This window comes from Carex rostrata, chromosome 34, assembly GCF_964058835.1.
Source record: "Carex rostrata chromosome 34, lpCarRost1.2, whole genome shotgun sequence".
Classification (NCBI taxonomy): domain Eukaryota; kingdom Viridiplantae; phylum Streptophyta; class Magnoliopsida; order Poales; family Cyperaceae; genus Carex; species Carex rostrata.
In genome coordinates, this window is record NC_135951.1 from 2,684,627 (window position 1) to 2,703,744 (window position 19,118).

The 19,118-nt window shown below is 35.3% G+C and overlaps 2 protein-coding genes and 2 long non-coding RNA genes across 6 annotated transcripts; 1 reads left to right on the top strand and 3 right to left on the bottom strand.

The window, feature by feature from the left end:
• Positions 1 to 1,005: 1,005 nt before the first annotated feature.
• Positions 1,006 to 6,876, bottom strand: LOC144549171 (uncharacterized). Its single transcript, XM_078297904.1, has 2 exons — positions 5,085 to 6,876; positions 1,006 to 1,168 (listed from the first exon to the last, which is right to left on the bottom strand). Exons 1-2 carry the CDS (start codon positions 6,841 to 6,843, stop codon positions 1,092 to 1,094), a joined length of 1,836 nt encoding a protein of 611 aa, XP_078154030.1. The 5' UTR covers positions 6,844 to 6,876; the 3' UTR covers positions 1,006 to 1,091.
• A 2,153-nt stretch (positions 6,877 to 9,029) lies between these two features.
• LOC144549138 (uncharacterized) lies at positions 9,030 to 13,160 on the bottom strand. Its single transcript, XM_078297875.1, has 4 exons — positions 12,736 to 13,160; positions 12,281 to 12,448; positions 12,021 to 12,176; positions 9,030 to 11,365 (listed from the first exon to the last, which is right to left on the bottom strand). The coding sequence occupies exons 2-4, from the start codon at positions 12,312 to 12,314 to the stop codon at positions 9,180 to 9,182; spliced, it is 2,376 nt and encodes a 791-aa protein (XP_078154001.1). The 5' UTR covers positions 12,315 to 12,448; positions 12,736 to 13,160; the 3' UTR covers positions 9,030 to 9,179.
• Positions 13,161 to 15,699: 2,539 nt separating this feature from the next.
• LOC144549163 (uncharacterized) lies at positions 15,700 to 16,896 on the top strand. 3 transcript variants are annotated; one of them, XR_013509595.1, is made up of 3 exons: positions 15,732 to 15,998; positions 16,088 to 16,179; positions 16,692 to 16,896. It is a non-coding gene; the product is annotated as an uncharacterized LOC144549163 (long non-coding RNA). The 3 variants fall into 3 exon arrangements; XR_013509596.1 differs by having other exon boundaries at positions 15,734 to 15,998; positions 16,712 to 16,896; XR_013509594.1 differs by having other exon boundaries at positions 15,700 to 15,998; positions 16,088 to 16,896.
• A 397-nt stretch (positions 16,897 to 17,293) lies between these two features.
• LOC144549132 (uncharacterized) lies at positions 17,294 to 18,673 on the bottom strand. Its single transcript, XR_013509583.1, has 2 exons — positions 18,434 to 18,673; positions 17,294 to 17,708 (listed from the first exon to the last, which is right to left on the bottom strand). It is a non-coding gene; the product is annotated as an uncharacterized LOC144549132 (long non-coding RNA).
• Positions 18,674 to 19,118: the final 445 nt, after the last annotated feature.

Genomic DNA, 19,118 nt, shown 5'->3' on the forward strand with positions numbered 1-19,118 from the left:
GAGGGAAAGAGGCGATTGAACTGGGCCCACTTGAACGCTCTTGAAGTGACTATTCCAGAAGTGATTATTCCTGGCGATTGAACTGGGCCCACTTGAACGCTCTTGAAGTGACTATTCCAGAAGTGATTATTCCTCATGCAACTTGGTTGACATGACATAATATGATTTCAATAAGCCTGTTGTATGTTCTTATACAATCCACCGTCGATCAGTGGCCAGTGGCCTGTAGGATTTGGGCGAATTTTTTATATAAAGTATCATAAAAAAAAAAATGGGAAACCGGATCGATTATTTGCTTCTTACAAAAACCAACAATACCAAAAATCATTTTTGGTACCTATTTTTGTATTCCAATTTTGAATTTCAGTATGCACTGTTCCTATCCGGTTTGATTTCGAAATGAGGAGATATGAAAAGTCAAATTTCCTATGTTTGACTTCAAAATGAGGAGAAATGAAAAGTCAAATTTGGTATGTTTGATTTCAGTATGCACTTTTGCTATCCGGTTTGATTTCCAAATTTCAATTTTTGGGAGTCCCAACTGATCACATAAAATCAAATGAGGAGAAATGAAAAGTCAAATTTGGTATGTTTGATTTTGAAATTTATTTTCCGTCCCCGCCAAATTTAAAATTAATTTAAATTTCATTTTCAGTCCCCACACTCTCTCCCCTCCCATGGAATTTAATGTAGGGAAAGATATCCATGGACTCCAACAAATTTAAAAGAGAAACTTTGAAGATCGAATTGGTTGAGTCAATTCACCAATTGGAAGTGCAACAATCTAAACCACCCTCTTGCAGAGTGAATTGTAGTGGCAACACCAATTTTTTTTATAATAGTGGACTACTCCACCGATTTCATAAATCGAAACCATACAATGTTAGGCAAGTACTGGTACCAGTGGTACCAGTCCTTCCTTATTCCAATCAATTACAGTAGAATGTATGTAAACTAACCTATAGCATATCAAAGCGAAGAAACCCGGAATCCAAGAGGCAAAGATAATAACCAACCAATTAGCAAACACTAATAAAAGAAACAGCCTCAAAACTAAAAACAGAATGTCTGCACAATAGTATCAAATTTCATCATCCTCCCGTGTGTCGGACCCATCTGTAAGCAGAGGGACCCTGTGCTCCTGCACTCTCCCATCCAACTCCTCTTCCTGTGTAATCAAATCATCACAAAAAATAGGAATACGCAACACATCAGTAGGAAGTACTAACGATAATTTAAGGACAGATCCATTTTCTTTTGAAGTCACCCAAAATTTTGCGAGAGAAATAATTTTAGCACCTATTGCTCGAGGTTTAGCTCTAACTCCCTGAAAACACAACTTATTTCTTGCCAACCATAAAGACCATAGAACAGCCCCTCTTACTAATTCTATTAATAACCTATCTTTTAATGGTATTAACGCATCAATAAACCAAAGTTCCTCCATAGTGCTAATATTAAAATCAAAGTTGTTATATTCAGCAATCCAGTTCCAAATTATTTTAGCAAAAGAACACTGTAAAAATAAATGATCAACAGTTTCTGGTTCACCACAAAAAGGACAATCTACGTCACCTTGCCAACCCCTTTTACTCAAGTTAACCCTCGTTAATACTTTCTTTTGCTTTACCAACCATAAAAATATCTTAATTTTAAAAGGAATTTTGGCTTTCCAAATAGTATCAAAATATTTTTTTTTCACCCCACCAAATTCAAGCCAAGTGTAAAACGAATGAACTGTAAATCTACCAGTAGCGTTCCATCTCCAATGTAAAACATCTAGTTTATCTCGAATCAGATTTATTGAACTCAAATCATTTAACAAAGTAATCCATTCGTCTCTATACGCCCCTGTCAGCTGTCGTCTAAAAGTGAGATTAATTTGACCATTACCTAAAACTGAAGCTACTGTCAAACCAATATCTGATGCAATTGAAAATAAATTAGGAAATAAAGCACTAATAGGACACTCACCCAGCCAACGGCCAGTCCAAAATAACACCTCGGTTCCATTTCCAATAGTCTTTCTAAAACCTAACTCAACTATATGTTTAATTTTTAGAACATCCCTCCAAAAAGCTGATAATTGATAGTGGACCCCTTGCGGTCCATATTTGGCTTTTAGAATCTCTTTTCATTTACCTATAACTATAGGGTCATTAAACCGATACCACCATTTGGCTAATAAAGCGGAATTAATTGTTTTAAGATTAATAATCCCCAATCCCCCTTGAGACTTATCTGCACAAGCTACATCCCAGAGAACCAAAGAAATTTTTTTCCTAACTGAACTACCTCCATACCATAAGAAGCGGCGTCGGAGTTTATCTATCCTATGTCTAATCTTAGCTGACATCCTGTAAAGAGCTAACCAATATAAAGGAATTGCTGAAATAACAGAGTTTAAAAGTGTAACTCGTCCCCCAATAGACAACATTTTACTTTTCCATCCCTGCAATTTTTTTTCAATTTTTTCAATTAAAACATTCCAACAATCAACAGGTAAAGTTTTCCAATGAATAGGAACTCCTAAATACGTAATGGGAAGTTGGCTCACCGTACATCCAAAACGGGAAGCAAGTCTAGTACTCTCTAATTCATCTAGATTCAAAGGAATCATGACACTCTTATGAAAATTAATTTTAAGACCTGTCATATTTTCAAAACCACACAACAAAAGCTTTAGAGCTTCTACCATTTTATCATTTGCTTCTAAGAAAATAAGGGTGTCATCTGCAAAATGTAAATTCAAAACATCCCCAACTCCTTCAAAGTGCCCTAAGCCCTTGAGAAATCCGGCTTGCTTAGCATTATTCAATATCTTATTAAGTATCTCGGCTACAATATCAAATAAGAAGGGAGACAGTGGATCGCCTTGTCTCAACCCTCTTCTACATTTAAAATAAGCCCCCAAACTACCATTCAAACTAATGCATGTTCTACTACCTTCAAGGATATCAGAGATCCACCTCTTAAACTTCTCACCAAACCCCCTAGCACCTAAAACTTCTTGTAAAAACTCCCAATTTATTAAATCATAAGCTTTTCCGAAATCCAGTTTAAATAAAATACCCTTAGTTTTTGAAATCCTAACTTGATGTAAAACTTCATTCGCACAAACCACATTATCTAAAAATATACCGCCCTTTAATGAAAGCAGTTTGAGTGTCACTAATTAAAAAATCCATAACTTTTGCTACCCTATCAGCCAACAATTTAGTTATAAGTTTAAAACTACAATTAATAAGGCTTATAGGTCTATAGTTAGAAATAGAAGGGGCTATCTCCTTTTTAGGGATCAGACACACATATGCAAGGTTCAATTTGGAAATGTCTAAGTCATGGAAATAAAAGGAAGCAAACAATTTATATAAATCAGATTTAATAAACTCCCATCCAGCTTGATAAAAAGCAAATGAAAACCCATCAGGTCCGGGTGCCTTTGAGGCATTACAAGCAAAAACAATAGTATTAATCTCTTCTAAAGAAAACATCTTTTCTAACTCAAAGTTGTGCAAATCACTTAATTGTTCGTTAACAGCCCATAAATTCTCTTGTAAAAATATATCTCTTGTAGTTTGAGAACCTAATAAATTCTTATAAAAGGTGGTGACATGATTTTTTAATGCCTCAGGATCACTAATAACTATCCCTTCATGTTCTAAAGTTAAAATTGTATTTTTTCTCCTTCTATTTGAAGCACAAATGTGAAAAAATTTGGTATTAACATCCCCTTCCAAAAACCATTGCAACCGAGCTCTTTGCTGCCAATAAGACTCCTCCTCACTCAAAATTTGTTTGAACTGAACTTGACATGCAGTCCACCTCTCTAACTCAGAATTACCTAAATGTCGTTGTTCATTACTAATCTCAAAGTCATCTATCTCGTCAATTAATCTAGCCTTGATTTGTTTTTTTTCCCCAACTAAATTATAGTTCCAACCCCTTAATTTCTGACGAAGTCTTTGAAGCTTAATTCTCCAATTTTCTCCTATGTTACTTATAATCACACTCTCAGTCCACCATTGTTCAAGCCTATCTAAAAAACCTTCTTCCTTCAACCAAGCCCTATCAAATTTAAAATTAAAGGTCCTACCAACTATATCTACGCCAATAGTTAACAAGAGTGGAGAATGATCAGAATAGACTCGAGGAAAAGACGACAAAATATAAGACCCAAATTTCCTTTCCCATTCGATGGAACAAAAAAACCTATCTAACAAAGCTAAAGAAGTAGAAGTGGAAGATCGAGCCCATGTATAGTTACGATCAGAAAGAGATATCTCAAGAAAATGCAAATTTGAAATAAACCGATTGAAATTAGAACTAATTATGTGGTTATAACTCTTACCCAATCTTTCACTTCTTCGTCTAACCATGTTAAAATCACCTCCTAACAGCCAAGCTGACACACCTAAACTAGATATATCCCTTAGTTCCTTTAAAAAATCATGTCTTTTAGAAGCTACTGTTGGTCCATATACAATTGTAAATAACCATTCAAAATTATCCAATTTATTCTTTAAATGAACAGTGACAGAAAATTCTCCTAATAAAGTATTTAAAACTGAAAATTTATCTTCATTAATCCCAATTAAAATCCCTCCAGCTGTCCTAACTGCAGGAAGTATAACCCATTTGGTAATCGATCTACTTAAGGCTCCTAACACACGAACTTTAAAATCTGATTGCTTAGTTTCTTGTATCCCTACTAAATCTGCATTATTAACAGCTAATAAATCTCTAAGAAATCGACGCTTTACTGGGATACCCAATCCCCTTGCATTCCAACAAATGACTTTAAACATCATTAAAACACTTATTAGACCCCGGATCAATATAAGAAATAAAATCCTGTTTTAAAACTACAGATCCTTTCTTTATGTCAGATAAAGAACCCAAAAGAACAGTATCAGCAAGTATAGCTTGAAAATTATCTTTAGAAAATCCCCTAAGCTTACGAATAATATTTAGTTTATCATCAACAGTGCCTTTGATCTTAAACCCAGATTTTTCAAATAGATCCAAAACATCAACATCTGAAAAATGTGAAAAAGGGAACTCAGTGACCAAAGATTCCATACCTGAAGATGTGGCCTTGGCACCTTTTGAACCACCCGGTGCTGCTTTGTCCTTCTGCCCTTTAGTACTGGTTAAGGAACCCTTCTGTTGGCTTGTTGCCTTCTGCTCTTTAGACAGTCCCTTGGCCTCTTTCCCACCAGTAAGCTTCTCCTTCAGCCTTTCACTATGACGCACCTCAGGCTGAACTGGTGGCGGCACCACTGTTATCTGCATAGAAGACTCTCCAATCGTCGCTACTGTTCTATCCCCAGATGGCCGTTCTTCACCCAAAACTGAAAAAGGATTACTATCTAAAAGGTCCTCATCCTCATCATCCTCAATCACCTGCCGTTCATCTACCAAGACACCTTTACCTTTCCCCTTCACCTCCTCAATCGGCTTACGGTTCACTTCCTCATATTTCCTTTCACCTATTACTATCCCCTGACCTAACCCCTTCCTCTCAGTTACCTTCCTAACCTTGTTGCCCGTGTCTAGAACAAGCATATCATCCCTACCTCGCTTCTCTTGCCAATACACCCTTTGCCTAAAGTTATTAGAACCACTCCCTTGCTTCCAACCATCTATCTCAAAAGTCAGAAAATAATACCTATGTTGCTGTGCATCCCCCACAAAATGTAGAACTTTAGCGGCAGGAATACAGCGCACATCTGGAACACCCACCTTAAGCCGCAAAACTGAAAAATCATAGTGACCACTAGAACGAGGATCTACATCTATCAAAAATCCTCCAAAACTTTCTACTAATCTTCTAAATTCCTGTAGGCGCCATAACTTTGGAGGAAAACCAGTAATATTCACCCACACCTGGACTGGATCACTCCCTCCATCATGACAAAGAAAATCAAAAGTAACAACTTGAAATACAACATCACCTAAAACAATTTGCCCTTGTGCAATAACCCTAGCACGCCATTGCACATTAGGTGTATCAATCAAGAACATGTTCTCTCGTAACAGGCGAGGCGTCCAAGCAAAATCCTTCATTGGAAATTCCTTGACCAGATGAGACTGGATGAAGTCTTTGCCGAAAGCCAAATCATCTTTCAACACAATCCCTCTCTTAATCACATCGTCAAAATCCTTGATCGCTTTATTAGGCAAAAATGTCAAACACGGCTGCTTGAGCGCCGCTTCCATTACCTCCGGCCTAACCATTTTACGGGAATCCCTCAACATAACACCAGTTTTCGCTCGACAATGATAAGACCGATGCCCCAAACTACCACAGCGGAAGCACGTGACCACGTTTCGGCAGTTGTTTGCACGATGGCCGGAATCCCCACACTTAAAACAGATCGGTTTAGAAGTGGAGGAGGAATGACGAATCTGATCGAGCTTGGAGCGGATAGATCGGGGCTGGTGTGAAGCAACTGGAGGCGAGGGTTTTGGTGGATCTAAACTGGTGCTTAAAGCTGAATCGGGTTGTGGAGGTAGTTTAGACGGAGGGGACCCAGCGCAGCCTAACACCGCTGCTGAATAGGATACACCCGTATTTGCTATCGGAGCCTCATCCGTCCCACCAGAAATTGACGAATCAGAAATGTGAAGTAACGGATTCGACTCAGATATTGGATCTACCCTCGACTCTGAAGAAGTAGATAAAATTGCCGTTGCTGGATCAGATATGGCCCCAGCAAGAGAATCTGTCATGACTCGATTTGTCGTCTCCAAACGTCTGGTAAGTTCTACTAGTCGCTGTAGCGAAAGCGAAATCTCAGAAACTACAGAGGAAATCTCTATCTCCCCAGCGTGGGCCATATGGAGAAGCCCAAGAGATAGATCAGCCTGTCTTGAAAGTGAATCTTGAATTTCCGGTAATAGCCCAAAGCGTGTCTAAGTCTTGGAGCACTTTTTAATTCATACAGGACAAGAGTTACGTGCAAAATTGTTACGTGCAACACCATACTACTACAAAATGAACACTCAAGGATGAGCTCCTAGGTGTTGACTTGGTCAACATAGCAATTAAGAGCATATATATAATAACTTAATGAACCGAATATGAGAGATGGAGCAGTAGTAGAGTGGACTAGGAGAATAAGTTATAGACTGTTGTAATCCAAAAGTCGAGTGTTCGAGTCCCTCTCCTGATTTCGTAGCTTCGCACCTTCTCTGTCATTTCATCCATGAATATTTGAACGGTCATAATTAAAGTATGAATTGTGTCTTCTCAAAACCAATTATTTTCTATACATTTATTATAATTATGACCTTTCAGATCAAGAATGGATGGACAGATGAACCTTGTTAGCAGGAATTTCCTGCCCATAGGCAAGATATTTGGTTTCATAACATAAACCTTCGTACAGGGAGTATATATATTGGTCGCAAAGACGATGCTACTGGACACTCAATTGAAGCTGAAACAATGCTGGCAGGTCAGTCAGAACGACAAGTAAAAGATCAACCGGGTTTGAAACAATAGACTGATCGATACAAGTTTGGAGGGCTTATAAATTGTGTCGAACCATATAAAATGCAATGTAAAGATACTGCAATTTGAATAATGCGAGTGGAACATGTTAGTATAGCTTTGATATTGTGCATTAATTTTTAACAGATTTTATAAAAGGAAATAAACATAGGGACTTTCTTGTGAAGTTTCTGTTCTCTCTTCCTTTATCTATCCTCTTTCCAGATCTTTTGCCATGGAGATGTGTTTTTACATCTTGATGAAGCTTTGATCTTCAAAGCATGGCCAGAAATGAAGGCACCAGCACCAGCACCAGTGTATTTATCTAATATTAAATACTTATTAATTAGGATTAATAATCTACAAGTTTCACACTTCTATTTATTTTTTTAGTAAGCTTTGATTTCAATAGGCCTGTTGAATGTTGTTATACAATCACCGTTAGTGGAATTCTTATCGTCTCCATTAACTACAAAAATTATTTTTTGAGTTAAATGCATCTTAACCGTCTGATACATTTTAAGATTCATACAGACTAAATTCACACTATTATTAAAGACCATTTTGAAGTATAGGTAATGGCCGAATTGGCTCCTTTTAAAATCAGATGACCGAAATGCGTTAACTCAGAAGATTATCAAAATCTTTTTGAATTAATACAGAAGACTCCCATCAGTGGCCAATGGCTCGTAGGATATGGGCAAATTTTTTTTATTAAACCATCATAAAAGAAAACATTGGAAACCGAATTAATTGTTTTTTTTTTAATTATCAATACCAAAATCATTTTTTGTATCTACTTCTGAATTTCGAATTTGAATTTCGGTATGTACATTTCCTACCGGTTATCTCCAATCCTTTCAACCGGCCACAGAATATCAAATGAGGAGAAACCAAAAATAAAATTAAATATGAAATTTTTATTTCCAAAATTTAGTTTCTGTCCTCACAGATTCTCTCCTCCCACCAAATTTAAAATGAATCTAAAATTCATATTCGGTCCCCACACTCTATCCTCCCACCGAATTTAATCTTTAATTACAATTTTTGAATAAAAAAAAGTCTTCAAATGCATTTTTTGACTATTCCTGAAATATCATGGATTTTTTTTTTGTACTGATGTCTGTCTCTTACCGTCACCGGCCCGTGCCCGGTGACCTGTCAGATTTGGGCGATTTATTTATATAAACTATCATAAAAAAAAAATCGGAAACCAGGTTGATTACTTATTTTCTTAAAAAAACCATCAATACCGAAAATCATTTTTGGTACCAATTTTTGTATTCCAAATTTGAATTTCAGTATGCACTTTTCCTACCCGGTTCTCTCCCATATCCTCCCAACTAGGGAAAAGGAAGGAATATATAGGCTGGAAAGATGGAATTGGTTAAGTGAAGTCACCAATTGGAAGTGCAACAATCTAAACCACCGTCTTGCAGAGTGAATTGTAGTGGCAACACTACACTACTACGGAATGAACACTCAAGGGATGAGCTCCTCGGTGTTGACTTGGTCAACATAGCAATTAAAATAAATATACAAAAGTTGTCTTACATATTTTTCCAAGTCAAAAGTTTATAAAGATTCATAATACAGAATACATAAATATTAGGAACTTATTCAGAAAACATATAATAAAACATATCATTCCAAATTAAAACTAAAACAAATGGTCCTTCAACTACCCCTCTCGAGTTCGAGCAGCTCCAATCTTTCTAGTCGAAAGGACAACCTTCACATATATAATATCACCATACTGGTCCACCAAAGTAAACAAAGGATAACGCCAATTTCTTTTGAAATAAAGAACAACCATGAACAACCAAAAACTGACCACAAAGAAAAGGGAGAAAGAATTGAACAATATAAGAAAATCGGTGCCTTCGTACCTTCGGCTATCACTCATTTCGTTTGGGGAAGGTTGTGTTGTGTTCAGAGTAGAGACACAACTTTTTGATAGGGGAGGCCCGCATAGATTTGGGTTCCCTTCATAGCTACTATTAGTAAATGTACTGAACTGTGCTTCCGCACCTAATGTAGGACCAGATAAATTGTTATATGCCACAGAGAAGGATTCTAGTGAGGTTAGTATAGTCAGTTCTCTCGGTATTTTCCCTGTGAAAGAGTTGTGAGAGAGATCCAAACTTTCTAATTGGTGCAAATTGGATATGGAATTTGGTATTGTGCCGCTTAAATGGTTGTTTGACAAATTAAGTGTTATCAACCAATCCATTCGACCAATATCTTCGGGAATGTTGCCTACTAGTTTGTTTGAAGACAGATCTATTATACACTGGATTTGAAACATTTTTACCAAATAGGAATCTAACCTTCCTTTTGAAATAAATTCCACTACAAAGTTTGGTAATTCTTCATCAACCAATTCAACAGCATTTCTAATGTGTAAGAGAAAATTGGCATCATTAAGGTTCAACTCCACCACTCCATCATCTGGTACATAAACACCCAAGGAAGTAGAATCATCGTCTATTGATCCTATATCTATAATGCATGATGGTATTTCTCCAAAAAGATTGTTGTGAGACAGATCTAGTATGCCTAAATATTTGAATTGACATATTTGTTCTGGTATTGGTCCTCCAAACATATTATCTCTTGCTAGGAGCATACTGAGATTGGATTCCATACCAATCCAAATTGGAAGCTTTCCGGATAAAAAGTTTTCCCCAATGTCAATGGCATATATATCGGAAATATTAAGCCAGGTTGTCGGAAAGTTTCCAGTTAGATTGTTTTGGCTCACATTTATAATTTGTAAGGCTGATTCATTAGAGCAAGCAGGAATTGATCCAGAAAGCATGTTATCTGAAAGGTCAAGCAACCAATGGTTTTGCTCAACACACATCATTGGTAAGGATCCCTCTAAATGATTTCCACTTAACTTCAACGCCCAAAGATTAGCTCTTCTAATGCAATCAGGTAAAACACCATTTAGTTCATTGTTACTGATGTCCAACACTTCAAAACTGCCATTGCAAATGCTAAAAGGAATCTCTCCACTTATATTATTATCATTCAGTAGTAATATTGGATCTTGAGTAAAGTTCAAGTTGTAAATGAGAGATCCATAGAATTTATTATTGGATAGATCCATCCAAGAGGGGATTGAAGGATGAATCCTTGAAAGGCTATTATGTATATCATCAGTCAAATTGTTACTAGATAAATCTAGAGTTCGGAGATTGCTTGTAGGCATAAGAGGAAGAGGGCCTTGAAAAGAGTTTTTTGATAAGCTAAGAGCTAATAAATTTGGAAGCTTTGTGGTAATATTAGCCGGTAATTCTTCGCTAAGATTGTTGTCAGATATATCCAATAATGAGAGTTTTTTATGTGTTAAAAACAACAGTTGAAGAGGTCCTGTGAAGAAATTTTTGTGCAAATCTAATTTGATCAAGTTTGTATTGTTTTCTAACAACCACATAGCTGAAAGTGGGCCCTTGGAGCCAGTATTGGAGAGGTCCAACACTTGTAACTTATATTGAGAATACAAGAAAGTTGGCTCAACATCAAGAATGCAATTAGCGAGTTCAAGAACCTGAAGTTGAAAAGGCAAATCTACAACTTCAACTCGAAATGTAATATTTGTTGAGAGCCTTAGAACTTCAAGATTAGAATGATTCAGAAATGACCTCATGGAAAGAGTCCCCTCAAACTGGTTATAGGATAGGGAAAGGTATCTTAGGGACACAAGTCTGTCAAAAATGGAGGGAAATTTTATTTGAAATTGATTATATGACAAGTCAACTAGCTTAAGAGAGGAAAAATTTCCCAAACAAGGAGGAAGATATACAGTAAAACGGTTGCCTGAAAGATCTAACTCTTCGAGATTCTTCAGTAGGCATAATCCTACAATATTAATGAGAAAGATCATCAAATAAGATTAATCTATGTGAACCCAACGAGGTCAATTGTGAGATAACGTTTATTAATTTCTATGTTTTCATTTTTTTTTTCTCTTTTTCTTTTGTTTTAAGACTCAGTCTTATGCATGAAACACATATATAGAACTAACATAAAAAGTGATAAAGTAAAGATTAGTTTAATTAGGACTTAATTTCATAAAATAAAAATATATATTCATTGTTAAGATATGAAATAGAGAATTTATAAGGAAGACTCTTTAGATTATTTTAAAGTGCCCAAGCAACGTTTCAAGTCTTCAAGTACTGCAAAATGCAAAGTTTCCTTGAGATGCATTAAGGGAAAAAAAAAAACTGGGTCCTTACCTCACTATTCTTTGCAGCCCTACCATTAGTAAATGGCTCGTTAAGATATCTAATGGCGCCAGACAACAAGAATATTATTGTTTTGTTACTGTTCTATATTATACCAATTTTGAGCAATTTCTATGATGTCAAACATATATGAAACATCTATGATGTCAAACATATATTATAACTTCTTTCATGCATATTGCAAGAAGACCAATGTACGTCCCATGATATATATAACTTGTTTCATGTTGACAACAAAGTTCAATTGTGTATTACATTGTAATTACCTTCTAATGAGAAAGTGTCATTTAGATCATTGAACGCCAACGAAAGGGCTTTTAGAGAAGACCAATGTCCCAAATCTAGAGAACTCCAATGATATAGACTCCCATTTAGATCACAGTACCGTAGACTAACCACCTCCAAATTTAGGGCACTAAGCTCTATCAAAATTTTCCATTAAAATATCAATCAAATTTAAGAAAATAAAAGAAAACTTTTTTGTTGTCATAAATATAAAATGGTTCATTTATGAGATCGAGGTTACCTTTGACAGGGATGTCATAAATCCTGTCTCCCATATGATTATTAAAATCCAGATAAAGTGCTCAAAGTGATGATACTTTGGCTAAGGAGGAAATGATGCTTCTAGGCAGTTTGTTGTGTGTGAGGTCTAGTATATGCAGCTTAGTCAAACTGGACCAAGATTCAAATCCTGACGAAAAGGTGCTTTGGATCAGAAAATAGAAAACTCATTTTTCTCTTAATTAATAAGCTTGGGAATTGCTCATTTCTTTCTTCTCTTCTTAACAAGATTAAACCTCAGATTAATCAGTTATTCTAATAAACTAAGATAAATATATATTTTTTGAGGTTGTTTTTGTTTATTTTTTATTTTTTGTATTGCACTTGTTCTACTAGAAAATTCGCATCTTATAATACAATTGGGTATACATAATGCATGCGTAAACAAGAAAGAAATTACATGAAGATATTACATACCAGCACCATCAGTACAATTGTGTATGCCAAGTTTAGATAAAGACAAAGATCTTAGTTGATGAAGAGGCAAGAACACAGTGGCATTTAGTAATATACCACCTTGATCATTATAAACCCAGTTGTCATCATAGATTTCACCGAGGTCAAGTTGAGTGATGTGGCCGGTGATTGGATCGCAGGTGACTCTTTCCCATCTGCAGCACTCCTTGCCTTCCCACTTGCCATCTAAAGAGTGAATAGTAATGGACATTGAAGCATTGATGTTTAGAAGAGCCAACCTCTCCTCTTCCCTGCACTGTACTGAGTCTGACCCGCTCACACATACATTATTCTCCCACTGCACCAGAATCAGCAACACAAGTGCCAATAACTTGGCGGAAGAGTACTTATTATAATTCATTTCTTCTCTCATGGAATTGATGCCTTCAGCAGACTATGTGGCCTGAATTATATATAAGAGGATGATCTTAATTAATTAATTGTTACAAATAATTTATGGTCCAGCATTTGGGTAATGGACCTGTCAGTGTCATAGTTGAAGAGCAACTTGTTGAAAGGTCTTCAAAGTGATATATATAATAAAAAAAGTATCACCCATCTATATATCTTCGATGATGTCACATACGTATTTAAAGCATGTAATAATTCTTTTAATTTTCTAATTTTTCAATTAATTAACAATTATGAAATAATAGAATTTACGTAATTAACAGATCGCACTTTCGTGTATGATTCTCACTTTGCAAAAATTTAAATTTGTTCATAATTGTACAGAGTTCTTGCAACCTTAATTAAGCGTAAATCTTGCACAAATTATTCGCACTATAATTTAATAGAAATTTTATTAATTAGTTCGTGCGAAGCTAAAACTATGTATCAATTACTACTTTTTCAAATGGTGTATAACTTGTATAACATTATTGAACGTTGAGGTAACAATATTAATGCAACGGTAAGGGCATTTGGATGAAAAACAATTGTTGTAACAACATATGTAGCTACTCTGATACATATTGGGTCAGAAGCTTCGACATAAAATCAATAATTGGCTTTTGTACATTTGTAGGTGGAAATCTAGTCACATGGAAAAGCAAAAAATAAAATATTGTGGCACAATGAAGTGCTGAAGTGGAATATCATGCTATGGCATCAACTGCAATCGAGTTGACATGGATTAACCAACTCTTATCGGACATGGGATTTAAAACTCAAGGACCTATTCAAATATTTCGTGACAACAACTCGGCACGTTACATAACATCAAATCTCGTGTTTCAACAGCGAACAAAATATATAGAAGTTGATTGCCACTTCATTAGAGAGGATATTCAAGCAAAAAAAATAGAAACATCATATGTTAAAAGTGAAGATTAACTTGCAGATATCTTCATCAAAGATTTGGACTCGAATCCATTTGAGAGAATTACAAGCAATTTTGGAATATGTACAATATATACTTTCCTAGTTTGAGAGGGATTGTTAAAATATAGAAAAGGAATCAACTTATTTTCAAATATAGAAAGATAAAGGTAACGTGTACTGTCATTACTAGAATAGGAAATAGTATACTAACGGCTAGTTTTGAGCCTTGTAATAATAAATAGAAAATCTTGTAATAAGAAAAACACAAGTTTGCAAAATATGTTCTCTCTCCTCAATTTCACTTCTCTGTTTAATAAATTCAACATAATTGCTTAGTATGATCGCCATTTAAAAATGTACTTGGAGACAAGAAAATATATTTTTTTAGAATTTTTTACTATTGTTACATAGATAGAAAATTAGTAGTTTTGCATGGTTGAAATTTAGATAAGGTAATTTATTACCTATCTCAAAAAAAAATAGTAAAATGATTTTAAAAACTATAAAATTTTGTTTGCAAGTACACTTTTATATGAAATTTATGTTAAGAGATTGTATGAACTATTTGGAATTTGAAAACGAAGATATAACACAGACTGGCCTATGAAATTGCAAAAATTAAGATAAAAATATATGAACAAAAATTAAAATAAAAAGGTTATATACGAACCGTCACAGTTTTGTTCAAAAGCCAAAATATCTAGATATTTTTGCTAAGGTTGCTTTCAAGTAATAAATTCGACCGTAAGACGAGGGACGAAAGAGGCGATTGAACTGGGCCACTTGAAAGCTGCTTGAAGTAATTATTCGTTAAATATCATAGATTTTTTTTTGTACTGATCATGTCTGTCTGTTTCATGACATAATATGATTTCAATAAGCCTGTTGTATGTTCTTATACAATCCACCGTCAGTGGCCAGTGGCCTGTAGGATTTGGGCGAATTTTTATATAAAGTATCATAAAAAAAAAATGGGAAACCGGATCGATTACTTACTTTCTTACAAAAACCATCAATACCGAAAATCATTTTTGGTACCTATTTTTGTATTCCAAATTTGAATTTCAGTATGCACTTTTCCTATCCAGTTCTCTCCAATCCTCCCAACTGATCACAGAAAATCAAATGAGGAGAAATGAAAAATCAAATTTGGTATGAGATTTTGATTTCCGAAATTTATTTTCGGTCCCCACCAAATTTAAAATTAATTTAAATTTCATTTTCAGTCCCCCACACTCTCTCTCCTCCCACCGAATTTAATGTAGGGAAAAAGAAGGAATAGGCTGAGAAAATCAATGGGCTGGAAAGATGGACTCAAACAAATTTAAAAGAGAAACTTTGAAGACCCAATTGGTTAAGTCAATTCACCAATTGGAAGTGCAACATTCTAAATCACCGTCTTGCAGTGTAGTGGCAACACCAAACTACTATATAATGAACACTCAAGGGATTAGCTCCTCGGTGTTGACTTGGTCAACATAGCAATTAAGAACATATATATAAGGGAAAATTTCCTCCATGCCACTCCAAAATCATCAAATTTACCAAATTGCCACTTTTTTACATTTGATATACATTTTCCCTTCAAATTATACTGAAAAGTGTTGTATAAAAAACGTATTTTTGTATTTCCAATTTTACCCTTCATTTTTCATTTGAATAGATGAAAATGGATCTGTCCAGTATCCTACCCTTCTCCCCTTCTCCCCTTCTCCCCAGTATCGTATTGTTCCCTTCTACCTTTCGTCTCTCTCTTTCACCCTTACTCCGTCCACCAAAACCTTTCCTCCGCCAACACCCTGCTCTCCACCCTGCACACCCCGGATCTGTGGTTGTCGTGACTCGTGAGAACAAGTCCAATCTTTGATGATGCGAATCTGAATGCACAAATTGATACAGAGGTTCTTTTCCTCTCTTGTTCGATTTCGATTTTGCTAGTATTACTGATTCAGATTGACATATATGTTATTTGATATTCTTTTATTGGTAGATTATTGAAATATTTTAGAACAAAAGATGCGTTGATATAGAGCGTAAGAGGGATCTAGGATCTCACACCAGAGGAAGTTTCTTGCTTTTAAGGTAAGAGAATTCAAAATTGGAATATTTAATTGCTTAATTTTTCTAAAATTTATATGAATATTTGTTCAAATGTTTTGCAAACTGTTTCTAAAATTGGCATTTGGTAGCTATAAATGAACCTCCTGCATAAAGATTTGAATGCTCCAACGAATCTTGATTAAGATTTGATTCTCTATATTGGGGTTTCATCCAAATGTTTCGAAAATTATTTTAAACATATAGCCTTTTTTTCAAGTACATACTGGTTGTTGGCTATTAATCTTATTTAGTTAAGTGGTTTGATTATAGATAATCGTTATTATAGGATGTAAATGCTGACTTCTAGCTATTCAGTATCTAGTGTTATGGCTAGTATTATTTATATGACACCTTAATATTTGGTATTCTGACTTCTGACTTTTGGCTAGTATTATTTATATGAGACCTTAATTTTTGGTACCGACTTTGTTGATAAGATATACATGCAAGAGAGAAATGAGTTGGATTTTCCATATATCTAACTTGAAAAATAGCTGGATTTTCTTGTATGCAGGAAGAGAACAAGGAAGACTTAGAAACACCAAGAGTAGACTAAACTAGTATTGAGAGTGCTATTGTTGTATTTCTATTTGTTGTTATTTTGAGAATGTTGTTATTATTTGATGAATGCTATTAATTTCTACTACTTGCCTTCCTCCAAAACTTTGCAATTTATAGTAGTAGAATCTTTGCCGCCTCTGCCTTGTGTGGATTTTTGCCTGTCTTATGCACCTATATTATGCATAATGCCTTTTCAATTTTTTGTCTCTGCCTATCTTATGCATAATGTCGCCTTTTCAATTTATATTAACTCACCTTTTCAATTTATATTAACTGACACCTATCTTATGCATAATGTCGCCTTTTCAATTTATATTAACTCACCTTTTCAATTTATATTAACTGACACCTATCTTATGCATAATGCAAGCAATCAAACCGAGCACATGCTTGATAGGAACCAGGAAACCCAAATCTTCTTAGTTGAACCAACCAATGTCTCATAATCAGATATATAGCACCCTTTGAAATAACATATAGCACCCTTTGACAAGGTAGAATTGAACAACAGTTTGAATTAGAATTGAACAAACCATAGTTAAAATACCTAACAATTGGAATTAGAATGGAACAAAATAGCATCTAGACATCGTCATTTTTACAAAGCAAATTCAACAAGGTAGCTAAAATTAAAACATAACCCTAAAAGTCTAACAAAACACTAAAATTCTAACATCCAAACATCATCGCTACTTGCATATCATTACAATTAAAACACCAATCATCACAAAGACAATGATAGCAACGAGAAATTTGATTTGCTCCACTAATTTAACAAGACGAGAGTTGTGTTCCTTCCATTCTTCCATCTCAACATCATATTGAGCTTCATTTCTACGAACGTCTGATACCACATGCTCGACATCACTCCATTGTTTGACAATTCCTAATTCGCAAAGAAATTCCTCGTACTCCTACTCCCACATGAAGAAATTGCAACTATAATTCCACTGCAATTACAAAAAAATAAAAAGTTCATTATCTATAATCCAAATTAACCCTGCAATTCCTGATGTTCCAAAAAATAATATTAGAAACAGTTAGGAATATGGATTTTTATATGTACCGTTCTTGATAACAAAGATGACTTATTGGTACCATTTTGTACCTCATCTGAACAGTTAGGAATATCTATATATAAGAGAAGAAAGAGTACTGTTTTGGAATCTTTTGATTTTTCAATAGAATGGAGCTAGGAGGAACAATTGATCAGAGTCTGATTTCTGAACAGTGCGCAAGTTTCACATGGATCTGCTTCTCCATGATATAAATTCCTGTGTTTTGAAGGGCATGCATGAATAATTTTACCTGCCAGGGATGCACTAGGTATTTCCAGAATTTTATAAGCATGTCAATTTATTTGACTTAATTTTTACCAGTATTATATGTACTCCTCAGCAGCCACTGCTAAGTTCTAAAAAAAAAAACAGATTACAAAACATACCGTACCAGTATTTGACGTTAGGAAAACAGACTACAAAACATACCGTACCAGTACCGACTTTAGGAAAACAGACTACAAAACATACCGTACCAGTACCGTACCAGTATTTGACTTTAGGAAAACAGACTACAAAACATACCGTGCCAGTACCGACTACAACAGACAGAAACTGTACCAGTACCGACTACAAAACATATCAGTAAACAGAAACGCGGTCTATGCTAGCAATACCTTGATGGGTAGAGGGAGTAGGCGATGAGGTAGTGGCGGACCGACGGAGCTTCTCGCGTTGGGTTGGGTCTGGGTCCGGGGCGTGCAGGGTGGAGAGCGATGGAGGTGGGTTGGATCGGCGGGGTGAGCGGATCGGGCTAGGCGCTAGCTGATTTTCTGTAATTAGCGAGTGAGAGAGAGAGAGAGAGCGCACGAGAAATATTAGAGAAAGAGAGAAACGGAAATGAAGGGTGCTAGGGATTACGGGAGGAAGACAAGGGGACTGGAGTTCTCCGTTTAAAATTTTCTCTGATGAAATGAAGGGCAATTTGGGAAATATGAAAATACATTTTTTATACAACACTTTTCAGAATAAATTTAATTAATTATGTATATTAAATGTATAAATAGGGCAATTTTATAATTTGAATGGTTTTGAGGTGGCAATTTGATAATTATAAGTTTTGGAGTGGCAATTTGGTGTTTTTCAAGTTTTGGAGTGGCATGGAGGAAATTTTCCCTATATATAATAACTTATAGAACCGAATCTCAGAGATGGGACAATAGCAAAGTTGCTCGGAGAATAAGCCTTAGGACTGTGGTTACCCAAAAGTCAAGAGTTCGAGTCCCTCTCACGACGTGGTAGCTTCTCCGTCCATCCATCCATGAATATATGAACGGTCATAATTAAAGTATGAATTGTGTC